General features: G+C 45.5%; 1 protein-coding gene across 1 annotated transcript in view; it reads right to left on the bottom strand.

The window, feature by feature from the left end:
* Positions 1-20000, bottom strand: part of LOC135524505 (xylosyltransferase 1-like) — a 150770-nt gene that overhangs the window by 79173 nt on the left and 51597 nt on the right. The window contains exon 2 of the mRNA XM_064952096.1: positions 3481-4117. Within this exon, the coding sequence (XP_064808168.1) occupies positions 3481-4117 (637 nt within the window). The remainder of the gene's footprint in view (positions 1-3480; positions 4118-20000) is intronic.

Genomic DNA, 20000 nt, shown 5'->3' with positions numbered 1-20000 from the left:
ATACCAAACAATTCACACCCAGTATACCAAATGGTTCACTCCCAGTATACCAAACTGTTCACTCCCAGTATACCAAACAATTCACACCCAGTATACCAAACTGTTCACACCCAGTATACCAAACGGTTCACTCCCAGTATACCAAAACTGTTCACTCCAAGTATACCAAACTGTTCACTCCCAGGATACCAAACTGTTCACACCCAGTATACAAAACTGTTCACTCCCAGTATACCAAACTGTTCACTCCCAGTATACCAAACAATTCACACCCAGTATACCAAATGGTTCACTCCCAGTATACCAAACTGTTCACTCCCAGTATACCAAACAATTCACACCCAGTATACCAAACTGTTCACACCCAGTATACCAAACGGTTCACTCCCAGTATACCAAATGGTTCACTCCCAGTATACCAAACTGTTCACTCCAAGTATACCAAATGGTTCACTCCCAGTATACCAAACTGTACACACCCAGTATACCAAACTGTTCACTTCCAGTATACCAAACTGTTCACTCCCAGTATACCAAACTGTTCACTCCCAGTATACCAAACTGTTCACACCCAGTATACAAAACTGTTCACTCCCAGTATACCAAACTGTTCACTCCCAGTATACCAAACTGTTCACACCCAGTATACCAAACTGTTCACTCCCAGTATACCAAACTGTTCACACCCAGTATACCAAACAATTCACACCCAGTATACCAAACTGTTCACACCCAGTATACCAAACGGTCCACTCCCAGTATACCAAACGGTTCACTCCCAGTATACCAAACTGTTCACTCCAAGTATACCAAACGGTTCACTCCCAGTATACCAAACTGTTCACACCCAGTATACCAAACTGTTCACACCCAGTATACCAAACTGTTCACTCCCAGTATACCAAACTGTTCACTCCCAGTATACCAAACTGTTCACACCCAGTATACAAAACTGTTCACTCCCAGTATACCAAACTGTTCACTCCCAGTATACCAAACTGTTCACACCCAGTATACCAAACTGTTCAATCCCAGTATACCAAACTGTTCACACCCAGTATACCAAACAATTCACACCCAGTATACCAAACTGTTCACACCCAGTATACCAAACGGTTCACTCCCAGTATACCAAACTGTTCACTCCAAGTATACCAAACTGTTCACTCCAAGTATACCAAACGGTTCACTCCCAGTATACCAAACTGTTCACTTCCAGTATACCAAACTGTTCACTCCCAGTATACCAAACTGTTCACTCCCAGTATACCAAACTGTTCACACCCAGTATACCAAACTGTTCACTCCCAGTATACCAAACTGTTCACTCCCAGTATACCAAACTGTTCACTCCAAGTATACCAAACGGTTCACTCCCAGTATACCAAACTGTTCACACCCAGTATACAAAACTGTTCACTCCCAGTATACCAAACTGTTCACTCCCAGTATACCAAACTGTTCACACCCAGTATACCAAACTGTTCAATCCCAGTATACCAAACTGTTCACACCCAGTATACAGTATTACAGTAACAGTATATCTAATAACTCACCCTCTATGTTACAGTAACAGTATATCTATTAACTCACCCTCTATGGGACAGTAACAGTATATCTATTAACTCACCCTCTATGGGACAGTAACAGTATATATATTAACTCACCCTCTATGTTACAGTAACAGTATATCTATTAACTCACCCTCTATGTTACAGTAACAGTATATCTATTAACTCACCCTCTATGGGACAGTAACAGTATATCTATTAACTCACCCTCTATGGGACAGTAACAGTATATCTATTAACTCACCCTCTATGGTACAGTAACAGTATATCTATTAACTCACCCTCTATGTTACAGTAACAGTATATCTATTAACTCACCCTCTATGGGACAGTAACAGTATATCTATTAACTCACCCTCTATGTTACAGTAACAGTATATCTATTAACTCACCCTCTATGGTACAGTAACAGTATATCTATTAACTCACCCTCTATGTTACAGTAACAGTATATCTACTAACTCACCCTCTATGTTACAGTAACAGTATATCTATTAACTCACCCTCTATGTTACAGTAACAGTATATCTATTAACTCACCCTCTATGTTACAGTAACAGTATATATATTAACTCACCCTCTATGGGACAGTAACAGTATATCTATTAACTCACCCTCTATGGGACAGTAACAGTATATCTATTAACTCACCCTCTATGTTACAGTAACAGTATATCTATTAACTCACCCTCTATGGGACAGTAACAGTATATCTATTAACTCACCCTCTATGTTACAGTAACAGTATATCTATTAACTCACCCTCTATGGTACAGTAACAGTATATCTATTAACTCACCCTCTATGTTACAGTAACAGTATATCTATTAACTCACCCTCTATGTTACAGTAACAGTATATCTACTAACTCACCCTCTATGGGACAGTAACAGTATATCTATTAACTCACCCTCTATGTTACAGTAACAGTATATCTATTAACTCACCATCTATGGGACAGTAACAGTATATCTATTAACTCACCCTCTATGGGACAGTAACAGTATATCTATTAACTCACCCTCTATGTTACAGTAACAGTATATCTATTAACTCACCCTCTATGTTACAGTAACAGTATATCTATTAACTCACCCTCTATGTTACAGTAACAGTATATCTACTAACTCACCCTCTATGTTACAGTAACAGTATATCTATTAACTCACCCTCTATGTTACAGTAACAGTATATATATTAACTCACCCTCTATGGGACAGTAACAGTATATATATTAACTCACCCTCTATGTTAAAGTAACACTATATCTATTAACTCACCCTCTATGGGACAGTAACAGTATATCTATTAACTCACCCTCTATGGGACAGTAACAGTATATATATTAACTCACCCTCTATGTTACAGTAACAGTATATCTATTAACTCACCCTCTATGGGACAGTAACAGTATATCTATTAACTCACCCTCTATGGGACAGTAACAGTATATCTATTAACTCACCCTCTATGGTACAGTAACAGTATATCTACTAACTCACCCTCTATGGGACAATAACAGTATATCTATTAACTCACCCTCTATGGTACAGTAACAGTATATATATTAACTCACCCTCTATGGGACAGTAACAGTATATATATTAACTCACCCTCTATGGGACAGTAACAGTATATCTACTAACTCACCATCTATGGGACAATAACAGTATATCTATTAACTCACTCTCTATGTTACAGTAACAGTATATCTATTAACTCACCCTCTATGGGACAGTAACAGTATATCTATTAACTCACCCTCTATGTTACAGTAACAGTATATCTATTAACTCACCCTCTATGGGACAGTAACAGCATATCTATTAACTCACCCTCTATGGGACAGTAACAGTATATCTATTAACTCACCCTCTATGGGACAGTAACAGCATATCTATTAACTCACCCTCTATGGGACAGTAGCGGGTGACCTTCTCAGGCATCAGTTGACCTTCCTTGTGTCTACAGTACACTTCAGCTATCTGCTGCCGGCACTCCTTGGTCTTGGCTCTGGACAGAGCTGAAATGGCTTCCTTCCCACTGATCTCACACTTTGGCGGTTGGTCGTAAACAACCTCCAATGGAGCCGCAGTCGCCTGCTTCCTGGTTTGATGCGGGTGTTGGTGTCTATGCTGAGTCTGGGGGTGGGACTGCGACTGTGGGTAAGTCTGAGCCTGACCCTGGCTCTGTGGCTGTGAAGAGCGGCTGTGGTGGTTCCTGGAGTCCACCCCGGCTCCAACCGCTTTCGGGCCCACAGGAAGTGAGCCATTCTGGGCTACGGCTCGTCCGTACTGGAGGACCTCGTTGGAGCTCCGGCTGAGAATCGGAGCGTTATCCTTCCAGGTTGCCTGTTCGGCATGGGCCTTCTCCTGCAGCCTCTCCCTGCGTTTGTTACTGTTAGCGCCCCCTGGGGGCTGGCGCTGGGGCTGCGAACGGGCGCCAAAGTTACTATTGTCTATGTTCTCAAAGTCTTTGGGCACAGAGTTCTCATTGTTGCTGTCCACTCTGACTTTCTCCTTGGGGCGGTGGGAATAGTAGCCATCCTGTGAGAAGAGGAGAGGGAGAGAGCAGATTAGTTTCTCATTCACAATAGTGGGAGAAGGGAAGAATGGAGTAAAGGAGAGAGAAGGGGGAATGAGAAGGGGGAGGAAAGAGGAGAAGGAAAGATGGGAGGAAAAAGATAGTGGTGGAGGAAAGGCAGAGGAAAAGGGGAAGGAGTGAGAGAAGGAAAGGAGAAGATGGGAAGAAGGGGGTAGGAAAGAGAAGGATAGATAATGAGAGAAGAGGGGGGGAGGGGATAGGGGAGCACAAACAAGCAAAACCAGATCTGTGGTGAGTGAGTCAGTGAGGCGCATATGAAATGTCAGATTACCAATCAACATGCCACACACACCAAGCAGCTTAACAGAACCAAGAGGCATGAAATTAAGTAGCCTTAACTTATTGACTCCCTCCGCTCCCTGCCACAACACAACAAGGTGCAACCTGACTGGCTGACTGGGCCTATCGCCACGGTGACGACGGGGACGAGGACTACTTTCTGTGGCTGTGTGCGTGTCATCATCAGATTAGTAACGATTTCAATTAACTTTTCCCCTGACGTGCCTGTCACCACGTAAACAGATTAGCAAGGGGGATAAAGCACCGGAATGTGATTCTGTGTGTGTGTGTGTGGATGTGTGGGTGTCATGTGTGTTTGTGTGTGTGGTGTGTGGGTGTCGTGTTTGTGTGTGTGTGTAAGCATTCAGGGAACACATGTATTCTCTGATTCCACATTCTCCGGAGCCACGTGATGATTATGGAATTACAATAGTGTGGCATGTGAAAGGGAGGCAGTGTGTCGCCGCCGGGTGTTTGTGTGTGTGTGTGTGTTTGCAGCCCTTGTTTGTGATCTGAATGTACAATTTTCCCATCTTTCCACCAGAACAAGCTGAGAGAGGGGGAGGGATGGAGAGAGTGAGAGGGGGATGACAAGGAGGAGAGGAGAGCGTTGACATGCGGGAGAGTTCTGCCGCACCTCGGAAGCGCTCGCTTCACTGAAATGTTCCCCGACGCATCAAATGGAACAGGCGAGAGAGCTTCCTCTGCCTACCTGGCTGAGACGCCGTGAAACACACACACTTCGCTAGACAGGCGGAGAGCGAGGGAGGAGAGCAAATGAGAGGATATAGAGCTCCAGTACAAGCTGAGGCACTTCATGTGTTTACTCTGTTTACAGTCACAGCTGATAGCGAGAGAGAGGTGAGAGAGAGAGAGAGAGAGGTGAGAGAGGTGTGAGAGAGAGAGAGAGAGGTGAGAGAGAGGTGATAGAGAGAGAGAGGTGATAGAGAGAGAGAGGTGAGAGAGCGGTGATAGAGAGAGAGAGAGGTGAGAGAGATGATAGAAAGAGAGAGAGGTGAGAGAGAGAGAGAGGTGAGAGAGGTGATAGAGAGAGAGAGGTGAGAGAGCGAGAGAGGTGAGAGACTGAGAGAGGTGAGAGAGAGAGGTGAGAGGGGTGAGAGAGCGAAAGAGGTAAGAGACCGAGAGAGATGAGAGAGGTGAGAGAGAGAGAGAGAGAGAGAGGGGTTAGAGAGAGGTGAGAGAGCGAAAGAGGTAAGAGGCCGAGAGAGGTGAGAGAGAGGTGAGAGAGAGAGAGAGAGGTGAGAGAGGTGAGAGAGAGAGAGAGGTGAGAGAGGTGATAGAGAGAGAGGTGATAGAGAGAGAGGTGAGAGAGCGAGAGAGGTGAGAGAGAGAGAGAGAGAGGTGTGTGAGAGAGAGAGAGAGAGAGAGGTGAGAGAGCGAGAGAGAAGTGAGAGAGGTTAGAGAGAGGTGAGAGAGACACACAGAGAGAGAGAGATGTGAGAGAGAGGATAGAGAGAGAGAGAGTTGAGAGAGAGGTGACAGAGAGAGGGAGGTGAGAGAGCGAGAGAGGTGAGAGAGAGAGAGAGAGAGAGGTGAGAGAGAGAGAGAGAGAGAGAGGTGAGAGAGAGAGAGAGAGAGGTGAGAGAGTGAGAGAGAAGTGTGAGAGAGAGAGGTGATAGAGAGAGGTTAGAGAGAGGTGAGAGACAGACACAGAGAGATAGAGAGTTGAGAGAGAGTTGACAGAGAGAGAGGGGGGTGAGAGAGAGAGAGAGAGAGAGAGAGAGAGAGAGAGGTGAGAGAGAGAGAGGTGACAGAGAGAGAGATGGGGATGACAAGGAGGAGAGGAGAGCGTTGACATGCGGGAGAGTTCTGCCGCACCTCGGAAGCGCTCGCTTCACTGAAATGTTCCCCGACGCATCAAATGGAACAGGCGAGAGAGCTTCCTCTGCCTACCTGGCTGAGACGCCGTGAAACACACACACTTCGCTAGACAGGCGGAGAGCGAGGGAGGAGAGCAAATGAGAGGATATAGAGCTCCAGTACAAGCTGAGGCACTTCATGTGTTTACGCTGTTTACAGTCACAGCTGATAGCGAGAGAGAGGTGAGAGAGGGGAGAGAGAGAGAGAGAGAGAGAGAGAGAGAGAGAGAGAGGTGAGAGAGGTGAGAGAGAGAGAGAGAGGTGAGAGAGAGGTGATAGAGAGGTGATAGAGAGAGAGGTGAGAGAGCGGTGATAGAGAGAGAGAGGTAAGAGAGAGGTGATAGAGAGAGAGGTGAGAGAGAGGTGATAGAGAGAGAGGTGAGAGAGGTGATAGAGAGAGAGAGGTGAGAGAGCGAGAGAGGTGAGAGACCGAGAGAGGTGAGAGAGCGGTGATAGAGAGAGAGAGGTGAGAGAGGTGAGAGAGCGAAAGAGGTAAGAGACCGAGAGAGGTGAGAGAGGTGAGAGAGAGAGAGAGAGAGAGAGAGAGAGAGAGGGGTTAGAGAGAGGTGAGAGAGGTGAGAGAGCGAAAGAGGTAAGAGGCCGAGAGAGGTGAGAGAGGTGATAGAGAGAGAGGTGAGAGAGGTGAGAGAGAGAGAGAGAGGTGAGAGAGAGGTGATAGAGAGAGAGGTGAGAGAGCGAGAGAGGTGAGAGAGAGAGAGAGGTGTGAGAGAGAGAGAGAGGTGAGAGAGCGAGAGAGAAGTGAGAGAGAGAGGTTAGAGAGAGAGGTTAGAGAGAGGTGAGAGAGCGAGAGAGGTGAGAGAGAGAGAGAGAGAGAGAGAGGTGAGAGAGAGAGAGAGGTGAGAGAGTGAGAGAGAAGTGAGAGAGAGAGAGGTGATAGAGAGAGGTTAGAGAGAGGTGAGAGAGAGACACACATAGAGAGAGAATTGAGAGAGAGGTGACAGAGAGAGAGAGGGGTGAGAGAGAGAGAGAGGTGACAGAGAGAGAGAGGTGAGAGAGAAATGATAGAGAGAGGGGGTGAGAGAGAGGTGACAGAGAGAGAGAGGTGAGAGAGCGAGAGAGAGGTGAGAGAGAGGTGAGAGAGCGAGAGGTGAGAGAGAGGTGATGGAGAGAGAGAGGTGAGAGAGCGAGAGGTGAGAGAGAGGTGATCGAGAGAGAGAGCGAGAGAGGTGAGAGAGAGGTGATAGAGAGAGAGAGAGGTGATAGAGAGAGAGAGGTGAGAGAGCGAGAGAGGTGAGAGAGCGAGAGAGGTGAGAAAGAGGTGATAGAGAGAGAGGTGAGAGAGCGAGAGAGGTGAGAGAGAGGTGATAGAGAGAGAGAGGGAGAATAGAAAGATAGAGAGAGGGAGAGAGAATGAAAACAATGTTCTGAGCAAATGTCAAATTGGCTTTTTACCAAATTACCGTACAACAGACCATGTATTCACCCTGCACACCCTAATTGACAACCAAACAAACCAAAACAAAGGCAAAGTCTTCTCATGCTTTGTTGATTTCAAAAAAGCCTTCGACCCAATTTGGCATGAGGGTCTGCTATACAAACTGATGGAACGTGGTGTTGGGGGTAAAACATACGACATCATAAAATCCATGTACACAAACAACAAGTGTGCGGTTAAAATTGGCAAAAAACACACATTTCTTCACACAGGGTCGTGGGGTTAGACAGGGATGCAGCTTAAGCCCCACCCTCTTCAACATATATATCAACAAACTGGCGCGGGCACTAGAAAAGTCTGCAGCACCCGGCCTCACCCTACTAGAATCCGAAGTCAAATGTCTGCTGTTTGCTGACGATCTGGTACTTCTGTCACCAACCAAGGAGGGCCTATAGCAGCACCTAGATCTTATGCACAGATTCTGTCAGACCTGGGCCCTGACAGTAAATCTCAGTAAGACCAAAATAATGGTGTTCCAAAAAAGGTCCAGTCACCAGGACCACAAATACAAATTCCATCTAGACACTGTTGCCCTAGAGCACACAAAAAACTACATACCTTAGCCTAAACATCAGCGCCACAGGTAACTTCCACAAAGCTGTGAACGATCTGAGAGACAAGGCAAGAAGGGCATTCTATGCCATCAAAAGGAACATAAATTTCAACATACCAATTAGGATTTGGCTAAAAATACTTGAATCAGTCATAGAGCCCATTGCCCTTTATGGTTGTGAGGTCTGGGGTCCGCTCACCAACCAAGACTTCACAAAATGGGACAACCACCAAATTGAGACTCTGCACGCACAATTCTGCAAAAATATCCTCCGTGTACAACGTAGAACACCAAATAATGCATGCAGAGCAGAATTAGGCCGATACCCACTAATTAACAAAATTCAGAAAAGAGCTGTTAAATTCTATAACCACCTAAAAGGAAGCGATTCCCAAACCTTCCACAACAAAGCCATCACCTACAGAGAGATGAATGTGGAGAAGAGTCCCCTAAGCAAGCTGGTCCTGGGGCTCTGTTCACAAACACACCCTACAGAGCCCCAGGACAGCAGCACAATTAGACCAAACCAAATCATGAGAAAACAAAAAGATAATTACTTGACACATTGGAAAGAATTAACAAAAAAACAGAGCAAACTAGAATGCTATTTGGCCCTAAACAGAGAGTACACAGCGGCAGAATACCTGACCACTGTGACTGACCCAAAATTAAGGAAAGCTTTGACTATGTACAGACTCAGCGAGCATAGCCTTGCTATTGAGAAAGGCCGCCGTAGGAAGACATGGCTCTCAAGAGAAGACAGGCTATGTGCTCACTGTCCACAAAATGAGGTGGAAACTGAGCTGCACTTCCTAACCTCCTGCCCAATGTATGACCATATTAGAGAGACATATTTCCCTCAGATTACACAGATCCACAAAGAATTCGAAAACAAATCCAATTTTGAAAGACTCCCATATCTACTGGGTGAAATTCCACAGTGTGCCATCAGAGCAGCGAGATTCGTGACCTGTTGCCATGAGAAAAGGGAAACCAGTGAAGAACACGCACCATTGTAAATACAACCCATATCTATGGTTATTTATTTTAGCTTGTGTCCTTTACCATTTGTACATTGTAAAAACACTGTATATATATAATATGACATTTGTAATGTCTTTATTGTTTTGAAACTTCTGTATGTGTGATGTCTACTGTTAATTTCACTTTATATATTATCTACCTTACTTGCTTTGGCAATGTTAACACATGTTTCCCATGCCAATAAAGCCCTTGAATTGAATTGAATTGAATTGAGAGAGAGCGAGAGAGAGAGAGAGAGAGAGAGAGAGAGAGAGAGAGAGAGGCGAGAGAGAGAGAGAATAGAAAGAGAGAGAGAGAGAGAGAGAGAGAGAGAGAGAGAGAGAGAATAGAAAGAGAGAGAGAGAGAGGCGCACTGCTCGGTATGGAAATGCATTTCTCTCAGCACATCAACCTCTTCTCTCTGCAAACACCTTGTGTATGAGCCTATTACAGAGGTGTAAGACTGAGACAGAGACAAGTAGGGAGACAGAAGAGGAGGGAGGGCGGGAGTGAGAGGGGTAGGGGGGTGGAGAGGGGAGGGGCAGGCATTTTTGTGAGATTTATGACAGAACTTCCTAATCTTTGCATAACATTCTCACTGTCGGTTCTCTCTCTCAATTCAATTCAATTCAATTCAATTAAAAGGGTCTTTATTGACATGGGGAACATATGTGCAAATAGCTGAAGTACCCTCTTCATTACACCCACGGATTCTCTTAAACCTCAACCTCATTCAAATCACCTCCAACCCACCTGCTGCCACAACTGGGTCACCGCCTCTCTTCTCCTCTGTGTGTGTGTGTGTGTGTGTGTGTGTGTGTGTGTGTGTGTGTGTGTGTGTGTGTGTGTGTGTGTGTGTGTGTGTGTGTGTGTGTGTGTGTGTGTGTGTGTGTGTGTGTGTGGCAGTCCACAGCTGCTGTGTTATACCGGCTGAGGTAATACATGTTAGAAGCTGTTAATCCTCCATGTAACAGCTGCCCTACACTACTGATCACCTTAAAATATCCCCACGCGCCCAAATTCAAAGGGACGGCTTCTAGGGGCTAATCCAAAGTACGCTAGTCATAGGATGTTTTAGGACGTTTAAAAGAGTTCAGGGGTAGGAGGGAGGGAGGGAGGGAGAATAGAAAGAGAGAGAATAGAAAGAGAGAGAGAGATAATAGAAAGAGAGAGAGAAAATAGAAAGAGAGAGAGAGAGAATAGAAAGAGAGAGAGAGAGAATAGAAAGAGAGAGAGAGAATAGAAAGAGAGAGAGAGAGAAAGAGAGAATAGAAAGAGAGAGAGAGAATAGAAAGAGAGAGAGAGAGAATAGAAAGAGAGAGAGAGAATAGAAAGAGAGAGAGAATAGAAAGAGAGAGAGAGAGAATAGAAAGAGAGAGAGAGAGAGAGAGAGAGTTTAGCCGCACCCTTATCCTACTCCTCCTCTGTTCCTCTGGTGATGTAGAGGTGAATCCAGGCCCTGTAGTGCCTAGCTCCACTCCTATTCCCCAGGTGCTCTCTTTTGACGACTTCTGTAACCGTAATAGCCTTGGTTTCATGCATGTTAACATTAGATGCCTCCTCCCTAAGTTTGTTCTATTCACTGCTTTAGCACACTCTGCCAACCCGGATGTTCTAGCTGTGTCTGAATCCTGGCTTAGGAAGACCACCAAAAATTCAGAAATTTTAATTCCAAACTACATTTTCAGACAAGATAGAACTGCCAAAGGGGGCGGTGTTGCAATCTACTGCAAAGATAGCCTGCAGAGTTCTGTCCTACTATCCAGATCTGTACCCAAACAATTTGAACTTCTACTTTTAAAAATCCACCTCTCTAAAAACAAGTCTCTCACCGTTGCCGCCTGCTATAGACCACCCTCTGCCCCCAGCTGTGCTCTGGACACCATATGTGAACTGATTGCCCCACATCTATCTTCAGAGCTTGTGTTGCTAGGTGACCTAAACTGGAACATGCTTAACACCCCAGCCATCCTACAATCTAAACTTGATGCCCTCAATCTCACACAAATTATCAATGAACCTACCAGGTACCTCCCCAAAGCCTTAAACACGGGCACCCTCATAGATATCATCCTAACCAACTTGCCCTCTAAATACACCTCTGCTGTCTTCAACCAAGATCTCAGCGATCACTGCCTCATTGCCTGCATCCGTAATGGGTCAGCGGTCAAACGACCTCCACTCATCACTGTCAAACGCTCCCTGAAACACTTCAGCGAGCAAGCCTTTCTAATCGACCTGGCCGGGGTATCCTGGAAGGATATTGATCTCATCCCGTCAGTAGAGGATGCCTGGATATTTTTTTTAAATGCCTTCCTAACCATCTTAAATAAACATGCCCCATTCAAGAAATTTAGAACCAGGAACAGATATAGCCCTTGGTTCTCCCCAGACCTGACTGCCCTTAACCAACACAAAAACATCCTATGGCGTTCTGCATTAGCATCGAACAGCCCCCGTGATATGCTGCTGTTCAGGGAAGCTAGAAACCATTATACACAGGCAGTTAGAAAAGCCAAGGCTAGCTTTTTCAAGCAGAAATTTGCTTCCTGCAACACTAACTCAAAAAAAGTTCTGGGACACTGTAAAGTCCATGGAGAATAAGAACACCTCCTCCCAGCTGCCCACTGCACTGAAGATAGGAAACACTGCCACCACTGATAAATCCACCATAATTGAGAATTTCAATAAGCATTTTTCTACGGCTGGCCATGCTTTCCACCTGGCTACTCCTAACCCGGTCAACAGCACTGCACACCCCACAGCAACTCGCCCAAGCCTTCGCCATTTCTCCTTCTCCCAAATCCATTCAGCTGATGTTCTGAAAGAGCTGCAAAATCTGAACCCCTACAAATCAGCCGGGCTAGACAATCTGGACCCTTTCTTTCTAAAATTATCTGCAGAAATTGTTGCCAACCCTATTACTAGCCTGTTCAACCTCTCTTTCATGTCGTCTGAGATTCCGAAAGATTGGAAAGCAGCTGCGGTCATCCCCCTCTTCAAAGGGGGGGGGACACTCTTGACACAAACTGCTAAAGACCTATATCTATCCTACCATGCCTTTCTAAGGTCTTCGAAAGCCAAGTCAATAAACAGATTACCGACCATTTTGAATCTCACCATACCTTCTCTGCTATGCAATCTGGTTTCAGAGCTGGTCATGGGTGCACCTCAGCCACGCTCAAGGTCCTAAACGATATCTTAACCGCCATCAATAAGAAACATTACTGTGCAGCCGTATTCATTGATCTGGCCAAGGCTTTCGACTCTGTCAATCACCACATCCTCATCGGCAGACTCGACAGCCTTGGTTTCTCAAATGATTGCCTCGCCTGGTTCACCAACTACTTCTCTGATAGAGTTCAGTGTGTCAAATAGGAAGGTCTGCTGTCCGAACCTCTGGCAGTCTCTATGGGGGTGCCACAGGGTTCAATTCTTGGGCCGACTCTCTTCTCTGTATACATCAATGAGGTCGCTCTTGCTGCTGGTGAGTCTCTGATCCACCTCTCTGCAGACGACACCATTCTGTATACTTCTGGCCCTTCTTTGGACACTGTGTTAACAACCCTCCAGGCAAGCTTCAATGCCATACAACTCTCCTTCCGTGGCCTCCAATTGCTCTTAAATACAAGTAAAACTAAATGCATGCTCTTCAACCGATCGCTACCTGCACCAACCCGCCTGTCCAACATCACTACTCTGGACGGCCCTGACTTAGAATATGTGGACAACTACAAATACTTAGGTGTCTGGTTAGACTGTAAACTCTCCTTCCAGACCCATATCAAACATCTCCAATCCAAAGTTAAATCTAGAATTGGCTTCCTATTTCACAACAAAGCATCCTTCACTCATGCTGCCAACCATACCCTTGTAAAACTGACCATCCGACCAATCCTCGACTTTGGCGATGTCATTTACAAAATAGCCTCCAATACCCTACTCAACAAATTGGATGCAGTCTATCACAGTGCAATCCGTTTTGTCACAAAGGCCCCAAATACTACCCACCATTGGGACCTGTACGCTCTCGTTGGCTGGCCCTCGCTTCATACTCGTCGCCAAACCCACTGGCTCCATGTCATCTACAAGACCCTGCTAGGTAAAGTCCCCCCTTATCTCAGCTCGCTAGTCACCATAGCATCTCCCACCTGTAGCACACGCTCCAGCAGGTATATCTCTCTAGTCACCCCCAAAACCAATTCTTTCTTTGGCTGCCTCTCCTTCCAGTTCTCTGCTGCCAATGACTGGAACGAACTACAAAAATCTCTGAAACTGGAAACACTTATCTCCCTCAGTAGCTTTAAGCACCAAGAGTCAGAGCAGCTCACAGATTACTGCACCTGTACATAGCCCACCTATAATTTAGCCCAAACAACTACCTCTTTCCCTACTGTATTTAATTTATGTATTTATTTTGCTCCTTTGCACCCCATTATTTTTATTTCTACTTTGCACATTCTTCCATTGCAAATCTACCATTCCAGCGTTTTACTTGCTATATTGAATTTACTTTGCCACCATGGCCTTTTTTTGCCTTTACCTCCCTTATCTCACCTCATTTGCTCACATCGTATATAGACTTCTTTATACTGTATTATTGACTGTATGTTTGTTTTACTCCATGTGTCGTTGTATGTGTCGAACTGCTTTGCTTTATCTTGGCCAGGTCGCAATTGTAAATGAGAACTTGTTCTCAACTTGCCTACCTGGTTAAATAAAGGTTAAATAAATAAATAAAAGAGAGAGAATAGAAAGAGAGCGAGAGAGAGAGAATAGAAAGAGAGAGAGAAAGAGAGAGAGAGAGATAGAGAATAGAAAGAGAGAGGAGTGGAGTTAAAAAGAGCACATGTTAGCCCTAAAGCAGCAGATATCCCTGGCTTTGCGTGGGCCGTGAGAGACATGAGAAGAAGGGACACGGTTGGAATCGCAGGAAAGCCCAAATCCAAACGCATTAAATCTGTTGTCTTCATCTTTTAACTGTCTCTATTTGAAAGAGAAAAGTGTTGAGCCCAACAGCACAGCAGGCCTCTGGCTAAATAATCAGGCATTAAGGCATAATAAGGCATTTCTGCATTCAAAAGTATAAAAAAACATGTTGTATAATGAAACCGGGGGGTGAATATGATTCACATGTGTAGAAATAAATACTTCTGTTCCTCTGTTCTTCTCTCTAACTCTGTCTCCTTCCGATTCCTCTCCCTCTCTCTCCTGATCCCTAGTTTCTGTCCCCTCTCTCTCTCTCTCTCTCTCTCTCTCTCTCTCTCTCTCTCTCTCTCCTGCTCTCCTGAGTTTAAAGGACTTCTCTCTATTTAATCTCAGTCTGTGTTTAACTCTGTGGGGACAGAGCAGGGGGCTCTTAGAGAGGAAAAGATGGGGAAATGGACCATTAATAGCCCAGGGATGTTTAGGCTAGGAAGCTAGGCCATTGGGGTGTGTGCGCATGTGTGTGTGCTTGGTTATCGATCGCTAGGGTGAATCTGTCTTATCCTACACAGTGTGCTTTGGGGAGGCCAAGCCCGGTTCGCCCGACACGCGGTCGCTTACTAAACCCCCTTCTCAACCCCCTTCGCCCCTCTCAACCCCCTTCGCCCCTCTCGGCCCCCATCGCTCAGCGAGAGAGAATGCAAGCAGGTAAAAGGGTAAACGTTCGGGCTATCCATCATTGCTGGTAGGAGGGCTGGTGCAATGGAGTGACGGACTGAGGCTGAAACTCTGACTGAACCACCCCCACCTACAAGAGATGGTTTGGTCCATTTGTCATACTGTACACCACATACCGGCTCATTCCATTTACCCCATTTCGTTTACCACAGGGGAGAAAGGGAGATACGTTATCTGGCCTGCCCCCCCCCCCCTCCATTCTCCAATCTCCTTTCAACTTCATATCTCTCACACCACAGCTGCTCAGGCATACCCACTCTCCCTCTCCTCGTCCTCCCATCTCTCACTCCAGGGGGGAAATCTGTTCATTTCTCAAATTCTACCTGCACACTGGCACTACCCTTCCCTCCCTCCTTCACTCCATCCTCCATCCCTATTGTCATTTACTGTACTGGTCCCCTGGTGAACCTTAGCAGCAGCACTGAACACATCACTTTAAATCTGGCCCTCGTTTTACTGGCTATTTCTCCCACATGGGGCCAACTCAGATGAGCTGTGGCTCCCATACACACTCAATCAACTGCTATCTGACAAATCGTTCTCTCTTACACCGCACGCAAACACACACACACACACACACACACACACACACACACACACACACACACACACACACACACACACACCATCTATCGGTTCACTACAGCTGTTTCTATCTCTTTTTCTCTGCAGAGAAACATGCCATCTCTGCAAGGCTATGACGTAACAGCCATGAAACTGGCCCTCCGGGTAATGAGGAGAGCTGGTCAGTAATGGAGGAAACATTCAGTAATAAGCGTTACTGTACTGATGAAAATCAGCAGCACGGCCTCACGGGTGGCGCAGTGGTTAAGGGCACTGTACTGCAGCGCCAGCTGTGCCACCAGAGACTCTGAGTTTGCGCCCAGACTCTGTCGTAACCAACCGCGACCGGGAGGTCCGTGGTGCGACGCACAATTGGCCTAGCGTTGTCCGGGTTAGGGAGGCCTTGGCCGGTAGGGATATCCTTGTCTCATCGCGCACCAGCGACTCCTGTGGCGGGCCGGGCGCAGTGCGCACTAACCAAGGTTGCCAGGTGCACGGTGTTTCCTCCGACACATTGGTGCGGCTGGCTTCTGGGTTGGATGCGCGCTGTGAAACAGTGCGGCTTGGTTGGGTTGTGTATCGGAGGACGCATGACTTTTGACCTTCGTCTCTCCCGAGCCCGTACGGGAGTTGTAGCGATGAGACAAGATAGTAGCCACTAAACAATTGGATACCACGAAATTGGGGAGAGAAAGGGGTAAAATTCAACAACAAAAAACAAAAAAACTAAAATCAGCAGCACTTACATTACAATTTGTAATACAATAGCTACAATGCTAAAGTCAGCCTCTGTTTGTAATACAATAGCAACAATGCTAAAGTAAGCCTCTGCTTGTAATACAATAGCTACAATGCTAAAGTAAGCCTCTGCTTGTAATACAATAGCTACAATGCTAAAGTAAGCCTCTGCTTGTAATACAATAGCTACAATGCTAAAGTAAGCCTCTGCTTGTAATACAATAGCTACAATGCTAAAGTAAGCCTCTGCTTGTAATACAATAGCTACAATGCTAAAGTAAGCCTCTGCTTGTAATACAATAGCTACAATGCTAAAGTAAGCTTCTGCTTGTAATACAATAGCTACAATGCTAAAGTAAGCCTCTGCTTGTAATACAATAGCTACAATGCTAAAGTAAGCCTCTGCTTGTAATACAATAGGTACAATGCTAAAGTAAGCCTCTGTTTGTAATACAATAGCTACAATGCTAAAGTAAGCCTCTGCTTGTAATACAATAGCTACAATGCTAAAGTAAGCCTCTGCTTGTAATACAATAGCTACAATGCTAAAGTAAGCCTCTGCTTGTAATACAATAGCTACAATGCTAAAGTAAGCCTCTGCTTGTAATACAATAGCTACAATGCTAAAGTAAGCCTCTGCTTGTAATACAATAGCTACAATGCTAAAGTAAGCCTCTGCTTGTAATACAATAGCTACAATGCTAAAGTAAGCCTCTGCTTGTAATACAATAGCTACAATGCTAAAGTAAGCCTCTGTTTGTAAGGTTGGGATACTGAAACATCAACTATGAGGTGACAAAAGAATGAGAACATGGAGCTCCAGAAGTAAACCCAGAGACGGCAGAGCAAGAGAGACATCCCACGCGCTAATCTATTCTGGTTCATATACAGCCAATGAACTAAACAGACCAGACCCAGCTGCTAATGCATTGGTGCCTATGGGAAAGCCACCCCATTAAGCAGACCAGTCCGGAACTGACCATTTTCTCAGATTGGTAAACGGCCTGAGTGGAACATCTTCATTTATCCACTATCTTTGGTAAATGATCATCTCAAATCAGTTCACACATCGGTCTCCTCCTTACCCATCTGCCTCGTCAGACATGACTAATCAAACTGGCCTGCCGTAGGTTAGCAGGCCACACATGACACGTGCTGCTGGATCATTCATCATGCTGTGGTGGTCGCGGGGATCAGGCACTCTGTGGGACAGCCTCAGTCGTCAGTCAGGATCCCCTGCTGTGTCGTTAAAGCTCTTACATAATTACCTAGATGTAAAAAGCGCTGATCCCTGTGCCAGCCCCGCTTCCTGTTACGAACCACGGACGCTGGCTACAAACACTACATGAACACGGCTGGAGGTATAGTATCTGAACTCAGGTCTTCTCCAAGCTGCGATATGTCTCATATCAACTGTTTAAGCCACATTACTTATTGCCTCAACACACATGTATTAATGTGTATACTTAGAGTATACTTAGAGCACAGGAGGCTGCTAAGGGGAGGAACGGAGCGAATGGTATCAAAACCTGGGAACCACGTGTTGGATATATTTGTTACCATTCCACTGATTCCGCTCCGGCCAATACCACGAGACCGTCCTCCCCATTTAAGGTGCCACCAACCTCCTGTGACTTAGAGCTCACTGAGTACGTTGCAGGAGGTACCAACCTGTGTCTTTTAGTTGATGCTTAAAGTGCTTTCAACATGCTTTTAACTCATACCTGAACAATGTTTTTCCTGAACATTACGGCGTGCCCACCCTCCCTCTCTCTTTCTCTCTCTCTCTCTCTCTCTCTCTCTCTCTCTCTCTCTCTCTCTCTCCCTCCCTCCCTCCCTCCATCCGCCTATTCCTGTTCTCTCTCTCTCTTTCATGGCTTCGGCTGAAGGAATGCTGTTCACATGCATTGTGTGTGTGTGTGTGTGTGTGTGTGTGTAGCCATGCTGAATGAGCTGCGAGAGTCTTTGGTATGTGCGGCGGCACACACACACACACACACACACACACACACACACACACACACACACACAAACACACACACACACACACACACACACTTCAATAAAAACCTTTCAGATAGGGTGTGTCTGGTACTGTTACACTGAAAATGTGAGGTGTTGTGCCACCAATCTTGTGACTGTGAAAAATACACAGCAATATCAGAAACACTCAGAAACACAGAGGAAATGGTCCTCGAGCCTGGCCTCTCTTTGCAAAGAGAGATGTTTACCACAGAAACACAGAGGAAATGGTCCCCGAGACTGGCCTCTCTTTGCAAAGAGAGATGTTTACCTCAGAAACACAGAGGAAATTGTCCTCGAGACTGGCCTCTCTTTGCAGAGATGTTTACCTCAGAAACACAGAGGAAATGGTCCTCGAGACTGGCCTCTCTTTGCAAAGAGAGATGTTTACCTCAGAAACACAGAGGAAATGGTCCTCGAGACTGGCCTCTCTTTGCAAAGAGAGATGTTTGCCTCAGAAACACAGAGGAAATGGTCCTCGAGACTGGCCTCTCTTTGCAAAGAGAGATGTTTACCTCAGAAACCACTGAGGAAATGGTCCTCGAGACTGGCCTCTCTTTGCAGAGATGTTTACCTCAGAAACCAGAGGAAATGGTCCTCGAGATTGGCCTCTCTTTGCAAAGAGAGATGTATGCCTCAGAAACACAGAGGAAATCGTCCTCGAGACTGGCCTCTCTTTGCAAAGAGAGATGTTTACCTCAGAAACACAGAGGAAATGGTCCTCGAGACTGGCCTCTCTTTGCAAAGAGAGATGTTTACCTCAGAAACACAGAGGAAATGGTCCTCGAGACTGGCCTCTCTTTGCAAAGAGAGATGTTTACCTCAGAAACACATCCATTACAAAGTAGCCTGTATTCAACTGAACAACATAGGTCTTTAGGGCAACTTCAAGTCGACAAGTCTTTCCACGCTCCCCTTCTATCTACAATGCAAATAAGTATCGAGTCGCTTCTCAAAAATACCAACTCAACTTCTCAGAAAAGCTTTCCCAGCTAATTTGTGGATTTAAAATCGCCCAACTTCACAGGCTACTGTAATTCCGGAAATGAATGTTAAAAATGTGGACATTTTCATGTCAATTATGTGGCCGTAATGTAGCCTCCCAACTGGGCAAACTAAACATCTCAGTCCAAAAACCCAGAAAGGGAAACTATCAACTAAAACTTCCACAAAAAAAAGATGTTCTCACTTCCTTTAAAAAACAAACACTTTTGTGGAAAGTGTTATATATATATATGAAAAGGCCCCATTGAGAAACAGGAGGAACCAGTGTGGAGAGGCTAATCCCAAATGGCTCCCTATTCCCTACATAGGACTCTGGTAGTGCACTACATATGGAATAGGGTGCAATTTGGGATGTATCGGGGGTATTCTGGAGCTCTCAGGGAGTTCACTTGTCCCTGGGAAATCTCCAATCTACAGCTCCAATCTACAGCTGAATATGTCCTCTCAGACTTTACGTAACATGTATTAGTCCTACAGCTGAATATGTCTGCAGCCACTAAGGACTGGAGCCGTCATGTACTCCAGACTGTATCATATGTATGAGTCATGTGCCGTAGTATTTACAGAGGATATTACATTGGGGTCAATTAAACTTCAACTCCCCCAGACTGTTGAGGAAATTGAATTGAAAGTGACTTGGC

The sequence above is a fragment of the Oncorhynchus masou genome, chromosome 4, assembly GCF_036934945.1.
Source record: "Oncorhynchus masou masou isolate Uvic2021 chromosome 4, UVic_Omas_1.1, whole genome shotgun sequence".
In the NCBI taxonomy this organism is placed as follows: domain Eukaryota; kingdom Metazoa; phylum Chordata; class Actinopteri; order Salmoniformes; family Salmonidae; genus Oncorhynchus; species Oncorhynchus masou.
Note: the sequence above shows the minus strand (reverse complement) of the source record. Positions and strands in the feature narration are given on the sequence as shown.